Source organism: Protopterus annectens, chromosome 6.part0, assembly GCF_019279795.1.
Source record: "Protopterus annectens isolate FY-2018-M chromosome 6.part0, PAN1.0, whole genome shotgun sequence".
NCBI lineage: Eukaryota > Metazoa > Chordata > Ceratodontiformes > Protopteridae > Protopterus > Protopterus annectens.
In genome coordinates this window covers 151,182,088-151,200,995 of record NC_056737.1, presented here as the reverse complement: position 1 = coordinate 151,200,995, position 18,908 = coordinate 151,182,088, and the positions used below count along the sequence as shown (strand labels likewise).

At 38.0% G+C, this 18,908-nt stretch overlaps 1 protein-coding gene across 4 annotated transcripts in view; it reads right to left on the bottom strand.

Annotated features, from left to right (window-relative positions):
- AKAP6 (A-kinase anchoring protein 6) overlaps positions 1-18,908 on the bottom strand; it is a 2,898,826-nt gene that overhangs the window by 195,736 nt on the left and 2,684,182 nt on the right. For 2 of the 4 annotated variants that reach the window (XM_044073884.1, XM_044073886.1), the window contains 2 exons: positions 16,793-18,908; positions 16,585-16,652 (listed from right to left, as the gene is read on the bottom strand). The exon at positions 16,793-18,908 is cut by the window's right edge and continues 1,331 nt beyond it. In XM_044073884.1, the coding sequence (XP_043929819.1) occupies positions 16,605-16,652; positions 16,793-18,908 (2,164 nt within the window). In that variant the 3' untranslated portion in view covers positions 16,585-16,604. Of the gene's footprint in view, positions 1-16,102; positions 16,246-16,584; positions 16,653-16,792 lie in introns of all 4 variants that reach the window. The other 2 variants (XR_006365199.1, XM_044073885.1) reach the window with 2 other exon arrangements.

Below are 18,908 nucleotides of genomic sequence, written 5' to 3'. Positions count from 1 at the left end.
GTTGCAGACTCCAAATTTGACCTCAAGGCAGTGACAAGTCGAGTGTCACAGGGTTCCATCCTGGGACCTCTCCTGTTTGGTATCTACTTCTCTGAAGTACAGGCTAACACAGAAGACCTCTGGCTGACGAAGTTCGCAGATGACTGCAAAGGAGGAGCCATAGTCAAGTCCCCAAATGATGTGGACATCCTACAGAAGGGCCTCACTGAGACAGATGCCTGGTGTCAGAGCCATGACCTCAAGCTCAATGCCAAAAAGTGCAGTGTCATCCCCTTTGGTAAAAACTCTGTACCCATGAACTACCACATAGGCAGCAATCTACTTAACACCGAATGTGTGATAAGAGACCTTGGGACCCAGGTGGATAGTAGTCTCTCCTTTGATAGTCACATCACCCCAGTAGTCAGGAAGTCCTTCTACGTGGTACACCTCATAAAAAAAGGGTTCTCTTCCAGGAAAAAAGAGGTCATTGTTCCCCTCTACTCGTCACTTATTAGACCCATTATAGAGTACAACGCCCCTTTTGGAATGTACCTCACAAGACATCTGCAGCAGCTGGAAAGGCCACAAAAGTACCCTCACAAAGAGGAATACTGGCCTCAAACAAATGCCCTACACTGACTGCCTCAAAAAACTCCAGCTTTACTCCGTCGCATATCGCTTACTCCGAGGTGATCTCTGCGTAACATATAAAGCTATGTCAAACCCAGAGCTGTTGGACATGCTACACCTAAAGAAATCCCAATCCCTCCAAGCTACATGCTCTAGGGATCTAAACCTTGTCACCACAATAAACAGGACACGCTGGAAGGATAGATTCCTGTCCCAGAAACTTCCTATACTCTGGAACAAGCTACCCATCTATGTCAAGCAAAGTTCTTCATTAGCACTCTTCAAGAAAAATCTTGAAGAGTGGATGGGAAATAGGAAATACATCCCGGGGATCACTTCTGTGTCCCTGCTGGACAGTGGCACAGGAAAATAACTTTCGTGGGTGGTGTAAGCTATGGTACATTGCTGGCTAGGCTTACGTAGGCCCTTGGGCCAATAGCCTAGTACCTACCTATAAACCTATGAACCTATGAGTGACATTCTGTAGTATTACGCTTACTGTAGGAAGTGACTGGTAAAGTAGTAAAACAGTATTTCAGCATTGTATCTTTTAGGGTAACCATTTGATACATCGAAACCTGCTAATGAGAGTCGAGATACTTGGAGACTGAATTGCTGAAAAAAACAGACTTACATATACCAAGTCCAAGATGGCCATTTCCCAGAATATTCCCATTTCTCCAAGGTATGGTAATCTTGGAGTTGTATATATAAGTTCAAGGGTGTGGGAGGGCTTGTTCCCCATTAGAGGGTACAAGAGGGATTACCCCTTCAAAAAAGAAGCCTAAAGGAGAAGAGCTACCTTTGTGATTTATTCTTGTCCTTGTGTTTTGTTCTTTTCAGTCTGCCGGCACTCGATTTTATGACTGACAACTTTTCAACAGAGAGACACTTTTTAGAGCAACAGGTCAGTCCTGACTGAGGGGTGTAATGAATTAGGAATGAAAACATTTAAATGTACAATGGAGATGAATGACACTGTTTAATATTAAACAGGACAAGCAATTACAATAGCTTGACCAGATTCATTAAAGCCTACACTAATCATACATGATCTGTATCGAGGAACATCTCTACCACATTTTTTGTGCTTTCTAGACACTCAAAGATTATACTAAGTCTACATGTAGTCTTCACTTTGTGGCAACCTTTTTTAACCCCTGAGGGTATTTATGAATGCAAGAAAATCAGTAGGAAAACTAAAATTAGGAGGAGGAAGGTGTGAGTTATGCTTGTGTTGTCTATTCACATATATAAAATAAAAGAGATGATTAAAGATTGGGTAACTCATAAAGGACTTTAACATACTAATTGTGAAAGGTGATTGGATGATATTGATGGTTAAGGATTGTGATGACTATTATCTTTAACACCATACATTTAAGTATGTTGTATCACGGAACAGAGGGTGAAATTTTTTCAAGTTATAATCTTCAGATGTACAGAGTTGAAATGTTTTGGATGCCATAACAAAATGTTAGCTCTAAAAATTATTTACAATGTTATTTGAGTGTCTAAAGCTTAATGTTCAAAATTGCATCATGATGATTCGGAAGAAAAAGTATTAGTGTAATGATGAAAACAAAGAAAATATGATGCGTCGTTGCAGCTGAAAAGTGATATCATCAAAATTAAGTGTAAATATGTGGTTTTATATATACTGTGTGCTTAAAGATCAAAAATGAAGATTTAGAAAAAATAATGGCTTTGAAGCAAAGAATGCATGTTTGAAGAAATGTTACAAAGACGGATGTTTGCCTGTAAGAAACAGCTATTCGGTAAAGATGACAAGGAAATGTAAAACAAATCAATGGTGTGCGATCTCTTGGTAGATTCGACTGTTTATGTATTATTTTCTCTTTGGCCTACTTAGATTCTGCTTTCGTGGTATATTTTCTGAATACTATCAATTTCTTGAAAGACACCTTTGAATAGTTTTAGACAACTGAAGTACTCTCTTTTAAATGGTATCTTCTCATGTGTCCAACACATTGAATTTGCTGGCATTATTGTTTAAATGAATTTGATTGAGTTTCCAAAATCATGCTGGTGAGATATACCCCAACAGTGCACTCTTCTCCAATAATTATTTATTTTATATAAAAGGCTTAGTCACTGTTTCACAAGCAGAATGCCCACAGTTAAGTCTATTGTGCCTCTACATAAGACAAACCTCTAATATTGAAGGCTCACAGATGGGTGGTTGTGATTTGCCCTACTTGGATGGCTTTTGGAGTATTAGCAGAGGATTCTGTTAGGATAATTTTTTAGTTCATAACTTATGTTGAATAAACTGTACCTAGGCCTTCCAGTTTTCATCATATGGAAGTTGAATTTTTAGCTTTGAAGGATGCCCTTCATTAAATTTTGATTAAAATCATGTTGGTTATTCTTCCAGTATAAAGTTAAAGGTACACATCTGCAAATGGATATGCCCAAACCTGAGTTGAACAGATGAATATCCTTTGGAAGGCAATCTTTTGTTGGTGAGAAAGGGGTACATGTCTAAAATGGTAGGACCCAGTGACAGACAGTTACACCAACAATATCTACTCATGAGCACTGCACACTCTGATATATGACTGAATGTGCTACTCTGTTAAAGTAAAAAGTGCCATTTTTGCATATGCAGTACTGATCTTCTAAACCAGTCTTTTAATTGTCCTCCCATTACCTTTTCACATGTGATCATTCTCCAGAATAGTTCATTTGCTTCCTCATAATACTCATCACATGACCCTGCTACAGTAAACCAGTACTTCATCGCCCTCCCTACTGTCATCTGAGTGATGCTGTTGTTAAAGCAAATCATGCTTGAGGTGCCTGTCTGTTGTGAGAAGTAGTTACTGTTGTAGCATCGCCACCTGGAGGCACTGGAGGATAAACAACCATTTAACAGACAAAACAATGTGAAGATGGTTAATGGGGGACAGCTATACATCATTCCGGATAAAAATAAGCTTGCAAAAGAAATTGCCATTCCTCAGAAAAACAAGGTTACAGCAGAAATAGTTATTAAGTACAATCAAGGATAATAAATAAATTCAGTCATTATATAATGATGTTTATCACCTACCAAATTATGTACTTTAACTTTGAAACTAGAAAGGATTATTTAAGGCCCTAATATTAGAAAGTAGTTTATGCCACAATTTGAGGAAGACTAAGTGATAAACTATCCTTTTTTGACAGACTATTCTACCTTTATAATATATATATATATATATATATATATATATATATATATACATATATATATATATATATATATATATATATATATATGTTGCATTTCCATACTTCTGCAGTATGTAAATTGAATAGAGTTAATTTCCCATTAGAGATTTGAACAGTGTCTCGATAAAGGGCTTAATGCCTAGATATAATTTGCCTTAAATAATCCTGTGAAAAGAAAGACTGAATGCTGGTAATATAGGGTTAGGTCTTGATGTTATTAAGTTCTAAGATATACATCATTTGTCATATTTACAAAAATTAGAAATGTATAATATTTACAGAGAATACTTAACTCCAAATGGCCTCTGTTGCCATTTCCTAAGGTTACAGCAAGATGAGAATAAACAAGATCCAGTAGGTGTTGCATGTGAGTTGTAAACTGAGTTTTCAAAATTTGGGTGATTAGTTTTGGATCACTGGACCTTATACTCTGAGCTGGTGTTCACTGCCTACCAGAGTAGTTTTAAAAGAGATATCTTGTTTGCTTGAATCCCACATTGCTCATATTAAGACCTGTGCAATCATAATGTACATCGTTATTCTTGACAAGACCTTTCCAAGTTGTACTTGTTAGTCACAACAGGCAACCACCCACAGATACAGCATTTATATTTTATTTGTTTTTATTTATTTTTTATTTTACATTTGTTGACCGGGATAGTCCGACTGGATGCATGTCCATTTTCAGCGGAGGCCCGGGGAGAAAAGCTCCAAGGGTAAGCAGATACAGCATTACATAATACCAGCATTACATATTACAAACAGACTATTTACAGAGATTACATAAGTAAGCAAGTTAAACAAGTTCCACAGGTTAAAGTTAGTCCTGAGCACAAGTCAGGATTAAATTAAATTACACAGTAAACTGGTTAACAGATTTTTACACATTCGTGATAGCCAAGCTTGATACATTGACATAGCCAGTTAAGTGACAAATGTTGTTTGAGTCTAGTTTTAAATTGATATAAGGTGGAAAGTAAGGTAATATCAGCTGGAAGAGAGTTCCAGGATCTACTTACAGAGTTTGCAAACAGAGAGTCACTGGCTGTGTTATTAATTTTGCTAGTCTGAATTAGTAGTTTCTTAGAGGATTGAAGCGGTCTAGGATTGTTATAGGGGGTGATAATATTTTTAATTGCAGTATTGTCCGGATTATAGAGGATTTTATAGGCCATAATCAGTTGGTTATACTGGATTAAGCTAGGTAGTTCAAGCCAACCAAGCTGATTTAGATTGATGCAATGATGTGTCCTAAAAGGCAGCCCAGTGGCAAACCTGGCAATGTGGTTGTAACAAATTGAGAGTTTGTTAAGGACAGTCTTGTTCAAATTCGAGAGTAGAGGGGATGCATACAGAAGGGTTGAAAGAAGGTGAGAGTGAGCTATGGCAATTTTAGCTGGAGGGGTTAGGAAGGCTTTTATTCTGTAAAGTGACCCTAGTTTTTTATTGATGGTTTTGATAGTTTGGTTAACATGTAGGTCAAATTTGAGATTATTGTCTATGATGACACCTAATAGTTTTGTAGATGGATCAGGGGAGATAATTGTGCCATCATTTGATTTTATGGTAAAGGTGAAAGCGGTAGACCTACGTGTTGGTGAAATAACAGCATTTTAGTTTTTTTGGGATTTAGGATCAGACGATGTTCAGAAAGCCAGTTTTCTATTGTATTAAAGGTGGTCTGGGTAGCTGACCATAACTCTACTGGAGATGTGGCTGAGCAAATCAGAGTAGAGTCATCAGCATATTGGATACAGCTGACTTTTGGGATGACAGTATAAAGGTCGTTAATGAAGATGGAGAACAGCAAGGGCCCTAGTATAGAGCCTTGTGGTACGCCGAGGGTGTTAGGTAGAAGGTTAGAGAGTTTGTTCTGCCAGAGGACAGCCTGCTGTCAACCATTCAGGTAGGACTGAAACCATTGGAGGGCTCCAGTATCTAGACAGAATGTTTGCAGGGTGTGGATTAAAGTTGGTGATCAACCATATCGAATGCCTTGGAAAGATCCAAAAAGAGGGCTGAGGATATATAATTATTGTTGCGATTATGGTTTATGGTGTTAGTAAAGGCTAGGAGGGCTGAAGTAGTGCTGTGATGAGGACGGAAGCCATGCTGAGTGTCTGCCATAAGGCGATTTTGGATTAGGTGGTGCATGAATTGTCTATGAATACATTTTTCCATAATCTTTGCAAGTGGAGAGAGTATAGCTATTGGCCTATATTTGGAGAATTCAGTAGAGCTGCCTCCTTTGTGAAGTGGGATTACATAGGATATTTTCCAGATGGTGGGAATTTTAGCTTCTACTATGGTTCGATTGATTAGTATTGAGACGGGGTAAGCAATAGCATCAGCTGATTTTTGTAGGTACTCGGCAGGGAGTTGATCAGCAGAAAGTGTAGTGGGTTTTAATTTTTTGATCAAGGTATGGATAAGTGAAGTGGCGACTGGTTGGAAGCTGAACGCAAGTAGGTTTCTAGGGGTTCTACTTTCAGGACCAGGGGAGCTAGGAGGCTAGCTAGGGCTTGAATAGTCTCAGTAAAGAATTGGTTAAAACTATCAGAAACATCTTCAGGGGTTTTATCAATAGTAGCAGCAGGGATTGGGGTTGAAGTTTGTCCAGGATGTAGTAGATTATTTAAACCTGCCCAAAACTTCTGAGGGTTATTTTGATTTACTGTCTGTAAATTACAGTAGTATTGTTTTTTGTCTTGTAAAATTGATTTTTTGGTTTCGTTCCTGGATTGCCTGTATTTAATGTGATCTTGAGGGTCTTTAGAAGAATGCCATAAAGCCCATGCTTTGTTTCTAAGGGTAATTTTGAGTTTAGACTCTATAGAAAGCCATGGTGCAGTTTTTGCCTTGGTTCTCTTTGAACGAACAGGTGCATGCAAATCAAGGATCTCAAGGAATTTGTTGTTAAAGTATGCTACTGCTTCCTCTAAGGGAGGTGTTTTAGAATAGACCAATTACATGAGTTTAGTTCTTGTTGGAATTTGGCAGGGTCAAAGTTTTTATTGTTTCTAACCTTTCTGAGTAAGGGTTGTTAGGAATGAATGGTTTTGTGCTTAATTACATATGTGAGAAGGTGATCGCTTAGGCCATTAAGGAGGGTACCAGAGGTGTACAGTTGGGGGTGACTGTTTATGAGTACCCAGTCAAGTATACTTTCTTTTTGGTTGGGTTTACCTATCCTGGTAGGGGTGGATATGATTTGTGTAAATGCATGCAGGTTAATATGGGTGGTTGGGGATTCTAAGGAACAGGTGCCCCAGTCTATGTTAAAGTCTCCAAGTAGTAGGGTTTCTTGGGGGTAGTGACATGATAACCAGTGCAGGATATATTCAAATGTAGATATATTGTTACCTGGGGGAATGTACATACAGATGATATTAATGCATTTATTTGTATTAAGTTGTAAATATATTTCTTTTTCTGCCATATTTGGAAAAGTCAAGCCATTTGGTAAGGTTGCATTTCATCATATACTGCAGCAAATGTCTCAGGTTTTCAAGTAACACATTAGTAGGAAGAACAAGACAGTTACACACTATGAGAGCAATACCACGAGAATAGCATTTTCCATCGAGCATGTACAGAAGTCACATACACTACACAAAGAAGTCAGGATTTTGCAAGGCTTCTCATGCAAACTTAAGAGCAGACACTCTACAATAGTTGTAGCATTTATGAATATAAAATTCATAATTTAATAAAATCAGCCACTTCTGTATAAAGTGCAGGAAATGTAAATGAAATTTCAGGCATTACAAGTAAACTCTCAAACTTTTGCTAGGAACCTATGAGGATTTTGTATTTTATGGACTGGCAGCATGATTCATGCATTAATATTTGGAGCAAACTTTACCTACCTTGTCCACATTTTTATAGGCTGTCACTTATTTTTCAAACATTTTCCTCATGGCTTGTTAATATGAAGCCTTTAAAGGATATTATACCTGCAAAGGTTTCTAACTGCATGCATATAATATACTTAACCAGAACCGCAGACAGCTGTGCTCACAGAACCTTGCTACTGAAATCAGAAACAAGATACAATAATGGTTTACTATCAAAATGTCGATTGTGCTTCACCGTTTATTCACATCATTGAAATTATTATGTGAAATCTGTAATGCCAAATTGTCGAATTGCTGAAAAAAAACAAACGTCGACATTTCCAACCACTCCACACCTAAAAACAATTGCTAACATGCGTCTAGAAGGGTGCAGGATTTTACAGTTCGGAATATCGGTGTATCAATTCTTGCACCATTCAGAGTTCTGACTTTGCATAAGTGGATTCGATGATGTGTCACTCAACATTTTGATGGTAAACCTATAATAATATCGGAAACTTTAAAATTAGAGGAAAGTGGTTCTTATGAAAATAAAGGCAGAAGATTATTTTTGTTTGGCACCCACTTTGTCAAGGAGTTCAGGCTTTCTTATTATATAATTACAATATCATTGGTTGGAAACTGTAATTTCTCCCCTGTTCATATATTTTAAACATTTACTTCCTTGCTAAGATAATACCTGTCACTTTGTGGCACCAGATTCTGTTGGTAAGTAAATCATAGCAGTATGAAAAACTAGCTATTAATATTGATAGTCAGTGGCTATAGAGATGGACAAGAAGTAAAAGTACACCTTTCACAAAAATGACTTAGCAATAGAAATACAATAACAATGCTACTGAATAAAATATAAATGAAAACAAATAAATATCTTTAAAAGAAAAGGTACAACTTAAACATTTTTAATCTAAGTTGTGATGTAGTTCCCAAATGGGATTTTAGTTTCTCACTGCCATCACATGACTTCATCAACAAATGAATAAGATACATCGGTGTGAAATGTTTATATCCCAATATAAGCATTCCCCATATCTGAAACAAACTTCTACAATGTCTAGCAATGCAGCTTCTTGCCAGCTTCAAGGCAAACCTAAGTAATTATACAGGTAGTCTCAGCTTCTCACATGGTCTATGTTTTATTGTTTTCATTGAGGCTGGAGAGAACTTTTTGAGCATTGTTTTTTGTTAGGCTTGGAATAGTCTGCAGAATAATCACCTTAAACTTACCTATGAACTCCAACCTATGTACACCAGGTGAATTTTATGCTATCAAGCCAACACTGCTATGAATGCACAACTTCTTCCTGGAGTACACAAACATGATTTTGGGTGGTCTACTTGAATAATTTCCTATGTTCAACATCAGAGACCTATTATTTAATTCAAGAAAGGAAAGGAAAGGGGAGAAGAGGACAGAAGGGCAGAGAACAAAATACCCAATTAGTAATTAACCTGGTTACGTTCTGCTTCCACAGGTACTGCAATGTGTGTTTATGTTGTGTGTATTTGTTTTCTTTCTTAAATGTAACACAACTTTAAACAAATGAACCTCAGAGAGTAGAATCACATAGCTACAACCATGACCAGTAGTAAGCTAGCTGCAATCACATTTCATTACTTATAAATGCTTGAAGTGCAACAAAAAAGGAGTAACACACTGACTACAGTGGAAGCATAAAACTCTAAGCTTTAAGATTAGCAATACACACCTGTATGTCCTCTCCAAGGATCACCTGTAAGTATAGGATGCCTGTACAAAGGCATGATGTGTTGAATGCTTGGAAATTATTAAAATATGAAAAGTCAAAAAGTTAGGTGAAATAGAGAAAGGGAGTACTTACAGAGTGTGTTTATTGGTGTTCACCTGTGCACCGCACTGCTGTTCTCTGGAATTACAATTTTTTCTTGGTTCGTTTTTGTTTCTGAGTATTATGGATTGAGAGCAAGAGGCAAGGGTGGACACTAACACTGGTGGTTCCCCACAAGAGTTGGAAACTTTGATTGGGAACCTCACAACACTTATTGAAGTGTTGGTTAAACAACTTTCTGGGACTGGCAAAGCATTAATTTCTGGTCCGACAACATTTGGGACCTTAAACATTGACAATACGGCAGCCAGTACAAGTTCTTTGGACTCACAGTCCTATATGATTCATCCCGGGCAGGGTAGCCTGGTTACCATAGCGACAACTCAAATGGGACCATCAGCAGGAAGAGGTGGTCACAACAACGCTAGCACTAGTAATAGCCAGCAAGGGGATAGCTACATGCCGTTTTCCTTCTCTGAATGGTTACAAGAGGGTACAGCAGATGTTTTTGTTCATTCTAATAACCGGTAAATTATGGAACACTAGACGAGCAGATTAAAAACTTTGAACAAGAGGTTTTAAAGTTACGGAAGCTTCAGACTGAAAATAGTTATCTAAAGGAATGCCTGCGAAGGGGACAGGTACCGAAGGGCCTACGGACATGGAACTTTCCCACTGGCCTTGTCAATGGATCGGACTTGCATAAAGAACTTATTACCATGTTTAATCTACATGGTTGTGAACTGCTTGAACTCTTCGTAAGAGACAATGAAAGAAAGATCAATGTTCTTAAAACCAAAGCAGATATGCCAAACGATAGAATTAATAATGATTTGTGTTTCAACTCTAAAATGAATGAGTATAGAGCGATTTTTGTTAATATAGATAAAGTTATCCTGACAATTAAAAATAAGAAAGTTAAGAAACTTAATAGGGACAGCAATGATTATGAGAGAGGCACTGCATACCCCCTTCCTAACTTGAATAGGGTTCAAATCTAAGAGGAAGTTGATAATAATGTTATTATTGAAGAAAATCGGGTTGATGATAGTGTGGATAAAATCAACAATAATGAGCAGGGAGTCCCTTTAGGGGAACCCTTGAGTGGTCCAAATGCTTGTTGAATCAAAGGCAACAGGGGGGGACAATACAATATACAGAGAATGGACAACTCAAACTAAAAGGATTCATACACATGGAGGGGGAAACCCCAGTGGGGGAGAGGGAGGGGAGCAGCAATGAGATGGTAGTTACCCATGACAACATTGATATGAATTATGATTTTAACAAGGTTGTTACCAACAAACATGGAGACTTTAAAATTTACAACCTGAGTACAGCTGTCATTACACCACAGTGGGCCAAATTATTTCAAAAAGGATTTAATTTTGTACCAGTACGAAGACCAAGAATAGAAAATTCTTTACTTGACTTTAAGTTAATTGTCACAAAATTAAATCTTAGACTTTATTTTGACACAGATATACAGTTTGGAACAACAGCGATCTCTAGTAAAGCCAGTACTTTCAACCCACCCCTGCATCCTATATCACAGGTATTTGAGAGTCTTTGTACCACACAGATCAGAGAGGCCTATTTAAGACAAAATAATTCATATCCAAGTAATCTAACAGAAGATGAAGAAGACCTATTATTTAGTATTATGGGTGACAAATAACCTAATAAAGGGGGTGGTTTGGTTGCAATGGATCAAAAGGTATATATAGAAAAATATCAACTCATTTGTATAGTGACATCTATGAGGAAGGATCTACCAACCAACTTAATATTGCATATAGATATATAGATATTACACTCACTGATCTTTTACTGGATAAACAAATTACTTTGGCTGAGTTGAATGATATGCAACAAGACAACCCACGCACCCCCACAACATTTGGAATACCTAATATCCATAAGTCCATTACGACCCCCCTCTTAGACCCATCGTGGATGTAAATGCATCCAAGGCATTTTCTATGGCCAAATTTATCGACCTAAATCTTAGGTTATAAAAAATTGTCCTCATATTCTACAAGATTTTTGGGATTGTCTTAAAAAATACATGATGATTTATATACAGACCAATTAATGTTGGCCAGAATTGACATTAAAGATTTATTTATGGTCATTCCTCATGGTGAAGGCATCATGATGCTTTATGATTTTTTTATGTAAACATACTAACATTGGACACTCTAGGATATTCATGTATAAAACTGTGATGGACCTCATACTTAACTTTCTTTTTGAAGACCAATTATTTAAACAGAAAACAAGGGTGGCCATGGGGGCGTCATGTGCCCCCCTATTCCCTAATATTGTACTTGCAGAATGGGTAACGTCCATAGTGTTTAGGTTTGAATTATTTAGACAATGCAAATTCTATGGGCATTACCTGAATGATATACTCATTCTATGGGAAGGTTCATACGAACCATTACAAGAATTTTTTGATTTTTTTTAACTCAAGTGCACATTTTTTGCAATTTACAATGAAAACAAATGATGACAAGATTCATTTTTTAGATATTACTATTGGCAAAGACAAGGTAAAACATATTTTTACCTCTACACTATATAGAAAGCTGACCTACTCAAACACACTCCTACACTTTAACAGTGGACACCCGGTACAACAAAAGAGATCCTTGGTGAAGGGACAAGGAGTTCGGTTGGCATGGATGGTTAGTGACAATGAACTGTTTTTAGAAGAAATTAACATATTAAAAGATATGTTACAAAAACGTGGTTATCCAACACAGTTTATAGAACCCACATTTCATGACGTTATTAAAAAGAGATTTGAAAGGGCACTTCTTCCCATTATTAGGGAAGGTAGTTAATGATGGTAGAAGTGTAGTAGAGAGAGTTACTGGGGTAATACAGAAAAACCCTACCAGAATGCCATGGTACTAACATTTAATCCAATTTATGGAAGAATAAAAGAGATTATCAACCACAACTGGGTTCTGTTTGATATATAAAAGTAAATTAGGAGACAAGCCATTGGTTGTGTACAAAAGGGACATGTTCTTCAAAAATCTTCTTGAAGCAAATATATCTGGAGAGATGAAAGGCAGGATGAGGAAATGTGGCCATTGCACTCAATGCCCTTATTGTTTAGAGAACGAGTCTATTTATGTACAGGGGTATGGTAGGATATTCTTGAAACAAAAACTTAATTGTGCCAGCAAATGTTTGATTTATGCAGCTATTTGTCAAAAGTGTTGACATTTTTATATAGGGAAAACTATCAATAGCTTCAATAAACGCATTTATCAACATTTGTATGACATAAGAAAGAATAATTTCAAAAACACACTTTACAAACACATTATGGAGTATCTCGATCACCATTTTAAATTTAGTGCCCTAGAACAAGTTTGTAACAGGGGGAGAGGGAGCCGTTTAGAGTTATACCTCAAATATAGGGAATTAATGTGGCACTGTGGAAATACAGAATGAACTGGCACCCTACCTAAGTACCATGTTCAATCATAGCCTCACCTCAGGCTTTGTGCCCACTGAATGGCACACCACAATGGTTATCCCACTCCACAAAGTGGGAGCCACGATGGACCCCGGGAACTATGAATTACCATATAGGTGGCAGTACACTAAACACAGAAAGTGTGATAAGAGACTTAGGGACACAGGTGGACAGTGGTCTCACCTTCGATAACCACATCGCCACAACAGTCAGGAAATCCTTCTATGTGGCACACCTCATCACGAAGGGCTTTTCATCCAGAAAAAAGGAGGTCATTGTCCCACTGTACTCATCCCTCATTAGACCCATTATAGAATACAACGCCCCATTTGGTATGTACCTCTCAAGACATCTGCAACAACTGGAAAGGCCTCAGAAATACCTCACTAAAAGAATCACAGGCCTAAAGCAGATGCCCTACGCTGACCGCCTTAAAAAACTCCAGCTATACTCTGTCGCATATCGTCTACTCAGAGGCGATCTCTGCTTAACATACAAGGCCATGTCAAACCCAGAGCTGTTGGACATGCTACACTTAAAGAAATCCCAATCCCACAGAGCTACACGCTCCAGGGATCTAAACCTTGTCATCACAATAAACAAAACATGCTGGAAAGATAGGTTCCTGACCCAGAGACTCCCCAGACTCTGGAATAGATTGCCCATACATGTCAAGCAGAGTGCCTCTTTGGACCTCTTCAAGAGGAACCTTGACGATTGGATGGGAGAAAGGAAATTCACCCCAGGGATCACGTCAGTCGCCCTGCTAGACAGGGGTCCAGGAAAGTAAATAATGTGGGAAGAAATAGCCAGGAAATTGTTATGGCTAGGCTTGTATAGGCCCTAGGGCTGATAGCCTAGTACCGACCTATGAACCTATGAACCTATGAACTACCACCCCATTAGCTTGACGAGCCTGGTCTGTAAGGCCATGAAACGTATCATCATGGAACTCATAAACAAAGACATTGGCAATCTCCAAACTCTGGACCCTGCCCAGTTTCGGTTTGTAAAGGGCAGATCATGTCTCCTAAACCTGATTGACTTCTTTGAAGCAATCACCAAAGCCATAGATGAGGGTAAGGTGGTTCACACAGCTTATCTAGATCTCGCCAAGGCTTTCAACACCATCCCCCACTCTGGAATTATAGATAAGCTCAGTAAACTAGGTGTAAATCCCTATGTCACAAGATGGGTTGCCAACTGGCTCATGGGCAGAACCCACACTGTGAAAGTAGCAGACTCCAAATCCAACTTCAGACCAGTGACAAGTGGAGTACCACAGGGGTCAGTCCTGGGTCCTCTCCTGTTTGGTATCTACTTCTCTGAAGTACAGGCTAACACAGAAGGTCTTTGGCTAACAAAGTTTGCAGATGACTGCAAACTAGGAACCATAATCAAAACTCCTAATGATGTGGACATACTACAAAAGGGCCTCACTGAGACAGATGCCTGCTGTCAAAGCCATGGCCTGAAGCTCAATGCCAAGAAGTGTATTGTCATCCCCTTTGGTAAAAACTCTGTACCCATGAACTACCACATAAGTGGTAGTCTACCTAATGCCAAAAGTGTGATAAGAGACCTTGGGACACAGGTGGACAGTAATCTCTCCTTTGATTATCACATCGCCACAGTGGTCAGGAAATCCTTCTACTGGGCTCACCTCATCACAAAAGGTTTCTCATCCAGAAAAAAAGAGGTCATTGTTCCCCTCAACTCATCACTCATTAGACCCATTATAGAGTACAATGCCCCTTTTGGTATGTACCTCACAAGACATCTACAGCAACTGGAAAGGCCACAGAAATACCTCACAAAGAAGATTACTGGCCTCAAACAGATGCCATATGCAGACCATCTAAAAAACTCCAGCTCTACTCCATCGCATATCGCCTACTCAGAAGCGATCTCTGCCTAACATATAAAGCTATGTCAAACCCAGAGCTGTTGGACATGCTCCACTTAAAGAAATCCCAATCCCTCCGAGCTACATGCTCTAGGGACCTAAACCGTTTCACCACAATAAACAGAACATGCTGGAGGGACAGATTCCTGTCCCAGAGATTTCCCACACTCTGGAAAAGACTATCTATGTCAAACAGAGCTCCTCATTAGCACTCTTCAAGAAAAATCTTGATGATTGGATGGGAAATAGAAAATTCACCTCAGGGATCACTTCTGTGGCTCTGCTCGACAGGGGCACAGGAAAATAATTTTCTTGGGTTGCGAAAGCCAGGGTACCTTTTTGCTAGGTTTATATAGGCCCTAGGGCTAATAGCCTAGTACTTACCTATGGACCTATGAACCTATCTTAGATGCAATATAACCCACTCCCCAGGGCTTAATGAAACGGTCTCTATTACCAGTTATTTAAAACTGAAAGCAGAATTTCATATGTAAAGGGTAATATAGGGCAACATGTAGTTATCAATACCTCTTGGAGTATGTCTAGTTATATATATTATTCATTTCAAACTATAATTTTATATTTTTGGAATTTTTAAACTGATTAGTAATGTATACCAATTAATAATATATATTTTTTCTTCTTTTTTTCTGTATTTAATTCTTATTGTAATAATGCTATTTTAAAAGCTGGATATTTAGGTTAAGTTTAGCAATGTGCAGTCTGCTGTCCCTCCTTTTTTGAGTTGTTGCTGTTTTAAAGGTTTTTATTAATTAATCAATTATTCTATTAGTGAAGTCATATGATATGACACTTTATTATTTAAACTATTTTGTACGGAGTGTATTTTATTCTGCAGAAGTCTCTGGTCAACAGCCAACAAAAGCACTAAATAAAGTGTGTTTATTGGTGTTCACCTGTGCGCCATACTGTTCTTCTCTGGAATTACATCGGTGTGATATGTTTATATCCCAATATAAACATTCCCCATATCTGAAACAAACTTTTACATGTCGACCAATGCAGCTTCTTGCCAGCTTCAAGGCAAACCAAAGTAATTATGCAGGTAGTCTCAGCTTCTCACATGGTCTATGTTTTATTGCTTTCCTTGAGGCTGGACAGAACTTTTTGAGCATTGTTTTTGTTAGGCTTGGAATAGTCTGCAGAATAATCACTTCAAACTTACCTATGAACTCGAACCTATGTACAGCAGGTGCATTTTATGCCATCAAACCAACGCTGCTGTGAATGCACAGCTTCTTCCTGGAGTACACAAACATGATTTTGGGTGGTCTACTTGAATAATTTCCTATGTTCAACATCAGAGACCTATTATTTAATTCAAGAAAGGAAAGGAAAGGGGAGAAGAGGACAGAAGGGCAGAGAACAAAATACCCAATTAGTAATTAACCTGGTTATGTTCTGCTTCCATAGGTACTGCAATGTGTGTTTATGTTGTGTGCATTTGTTTTCTTTCTTAAATGTAACACAGCTTTAAACAAATGAACCTCAGACAGTAGAATCACATAGCTACAACCATGACCAGTAGCAAGCTAGCTGCAATCACATTTCATTCCATATAAACGCCTGAAGTGCAACAAAAAATAAGTAACACACTTACTACTGTGGAAGCATAAAACTCTAAGCTTTAAGATTAGCAATACACACCTGTATGTCCTCTCCAAGGATCACCTGTAAGAACAGGATGCTTGTACAAAGGCATGATGTGTTGAATGCTTGGAAATTATTAAAATATGAAAAGTCAAAAAGTTAGGTGAAATAGAGAAAGGGAGTACTTAGTGATCTAACTGATCTAGCAGTTTTGAGGTTCAGTATGGAACAGTAAAACACTTAAAAGAAACATATAGCCACCCACCTGTTCCTCAGATGAATCTGCTTTATGAGGATGACCGTTGTTTTGCTTTGCATATTTTGGCTTCACATCATGCCAGACGTGGAAGTTTCTGTGATTATCAAAAGGCTTTTTTTCTGACACATTTAATTTGGTAATATGTTGCATGATACAGATTTCATGTATAGGCTTGGGGTGTAAGTGTAAATCTGTGATGACACTCTTTAAGGGAGCCAAAGTATTTTTTGTTAGTTTTGTTTTATCATTAGAGTGTTTCGTAGTAGGAAGTGGTAATGTTTTAACATCAGCATTTTCACTTTGGCACTCTGTTGGCAAATGTACTTTACAGGCACTGTCCAGAACAGAGGTTTGGTTTTGGTTATGAAAACAATCACTCTTTGGCACACATGTGTCCACATTTCCACTAAAAACAGACAAATTAAGACTTTCAGAATGATCTGCTTGTTTAACTAAATAGGCAGAACTGCTGGATGATATAAGGGTGCTGTCTGAACTAGAAGTGTATGTGTCGAGCAAAGGGTCAAAACAATCTTCATCTTCTTTGCAAGCCTCAAAAACAAGTTCATTGTCTTTCTTTACGTCCGAGTCAGGGTCATCCTCAGCCTCTGTTGGTACTGGAGTACTTGTGTTTGCCTCCTCAAAACTGCTCACTTCACCGCAGTCACTGTCATGAGAGGATAAAGAAAGATATGAGTAAAAATCTCCTTTCCTTAACTGTATAGGTCTATGAGAATGTTCTAAAACCTTTTCCCTAATTTGGGTAACAGAAGTGACACTCTCTGTCTCACATTCTGCATTAGATTTACTTCTTAATGCTGTTGACGCCATCCCAATTATCTCCTTTACAAAGCTGTGCACTGAACTCTCTTCTTCAGTTATGTTCTCTCCGTTACCATGACAATAACTACTGCAACAACAAATGCCATTTTCAGTTACATTACAAGGAGTACTGTACACTGAACCACTATCTCCCAGTGATGCCTCATTTAGGATGTTTTCACTATTTTTACTATCATATGATGTATTTTGAAAGCCAACAGCCTTGGCATCAACACTGCTAACATTTTGAGAAACTGGCATTGGAAGGTTTTTTTTAGCAGAATGACAAAATGGAGTTCCTTTGGAGTTATCCATCAAATGAACCTTTTGAGTGTCTCCTTCTGAGCCTATTGGTAGTTCTGATGATGGTGAACAACTTATATCACATGCCTTGGAATCTTTATTTGCAGAATTACAAAGGAACATATTAGATTTGTAATTAGTGGCTTCTAAAACTTTGCTACTGTTTAAAGAAAAGTACCCAGGGCTCTCATATTTATGAATAAGTTTACTTTTATGCCTTTCAGGAGACTTTTCAATATTGCCATTCTCCATGTCATCTACAAACCGGTCTGAATCAGCACGTGCACTCTCTTTAGAAATTGTTTTCACATTCAACATGATTTGACCATTTGATTCTTTCTTATTATTTCCATTAGTTTCCACTTGTTTTGGACTGGCTTTAGTTGTAGTTTTATTTGTGGATTCTGCCAGAACTGATAAGGTATCACTGAACTCAGCTAAAGTACTCTGTATGTTTCTTTCTTCTTTGCTGACCACCAGTTTGGGCTTAATCCAGGACTGTAATTCATTCTTTATATAATCAGTTCCCCAAAGTGAATTGCATTCTTCATAAATATCATCATCTGTAACAATACTTGAGTCATCATCATCATCATCATCATGAAGGCAAAGTTCTTCTTCAGTTAAAGTAAGTGTGGAACTGGACAGTAAATCACTGTCGTCTTCATCATCAGTGCATGCTGAAGTGCAAGAAACATTAACGATCATGCTAATGTTAACGTCAGTCTCATCTACTACTGATCGATTCAAATGCTTCCTAAAGGATACATTGGAATTTGGAATTCTATTCTTTTGTACCACAATATCTTCAGAACAAACTGACAGTTCCTCGCTGCTGCTGAATTCAGTAAGTGAAGCAGCTGAGTCTTCATTTATTGATGATGCAATATCCAATGACATCTGACCAGTCAAAGCCATCTTCTGGGAGCTGCTCTGAAGTGTCATGTCAGAGACACTTCGCTTTATGTTTGGACTTAATGGATCATGAATGTTCTCC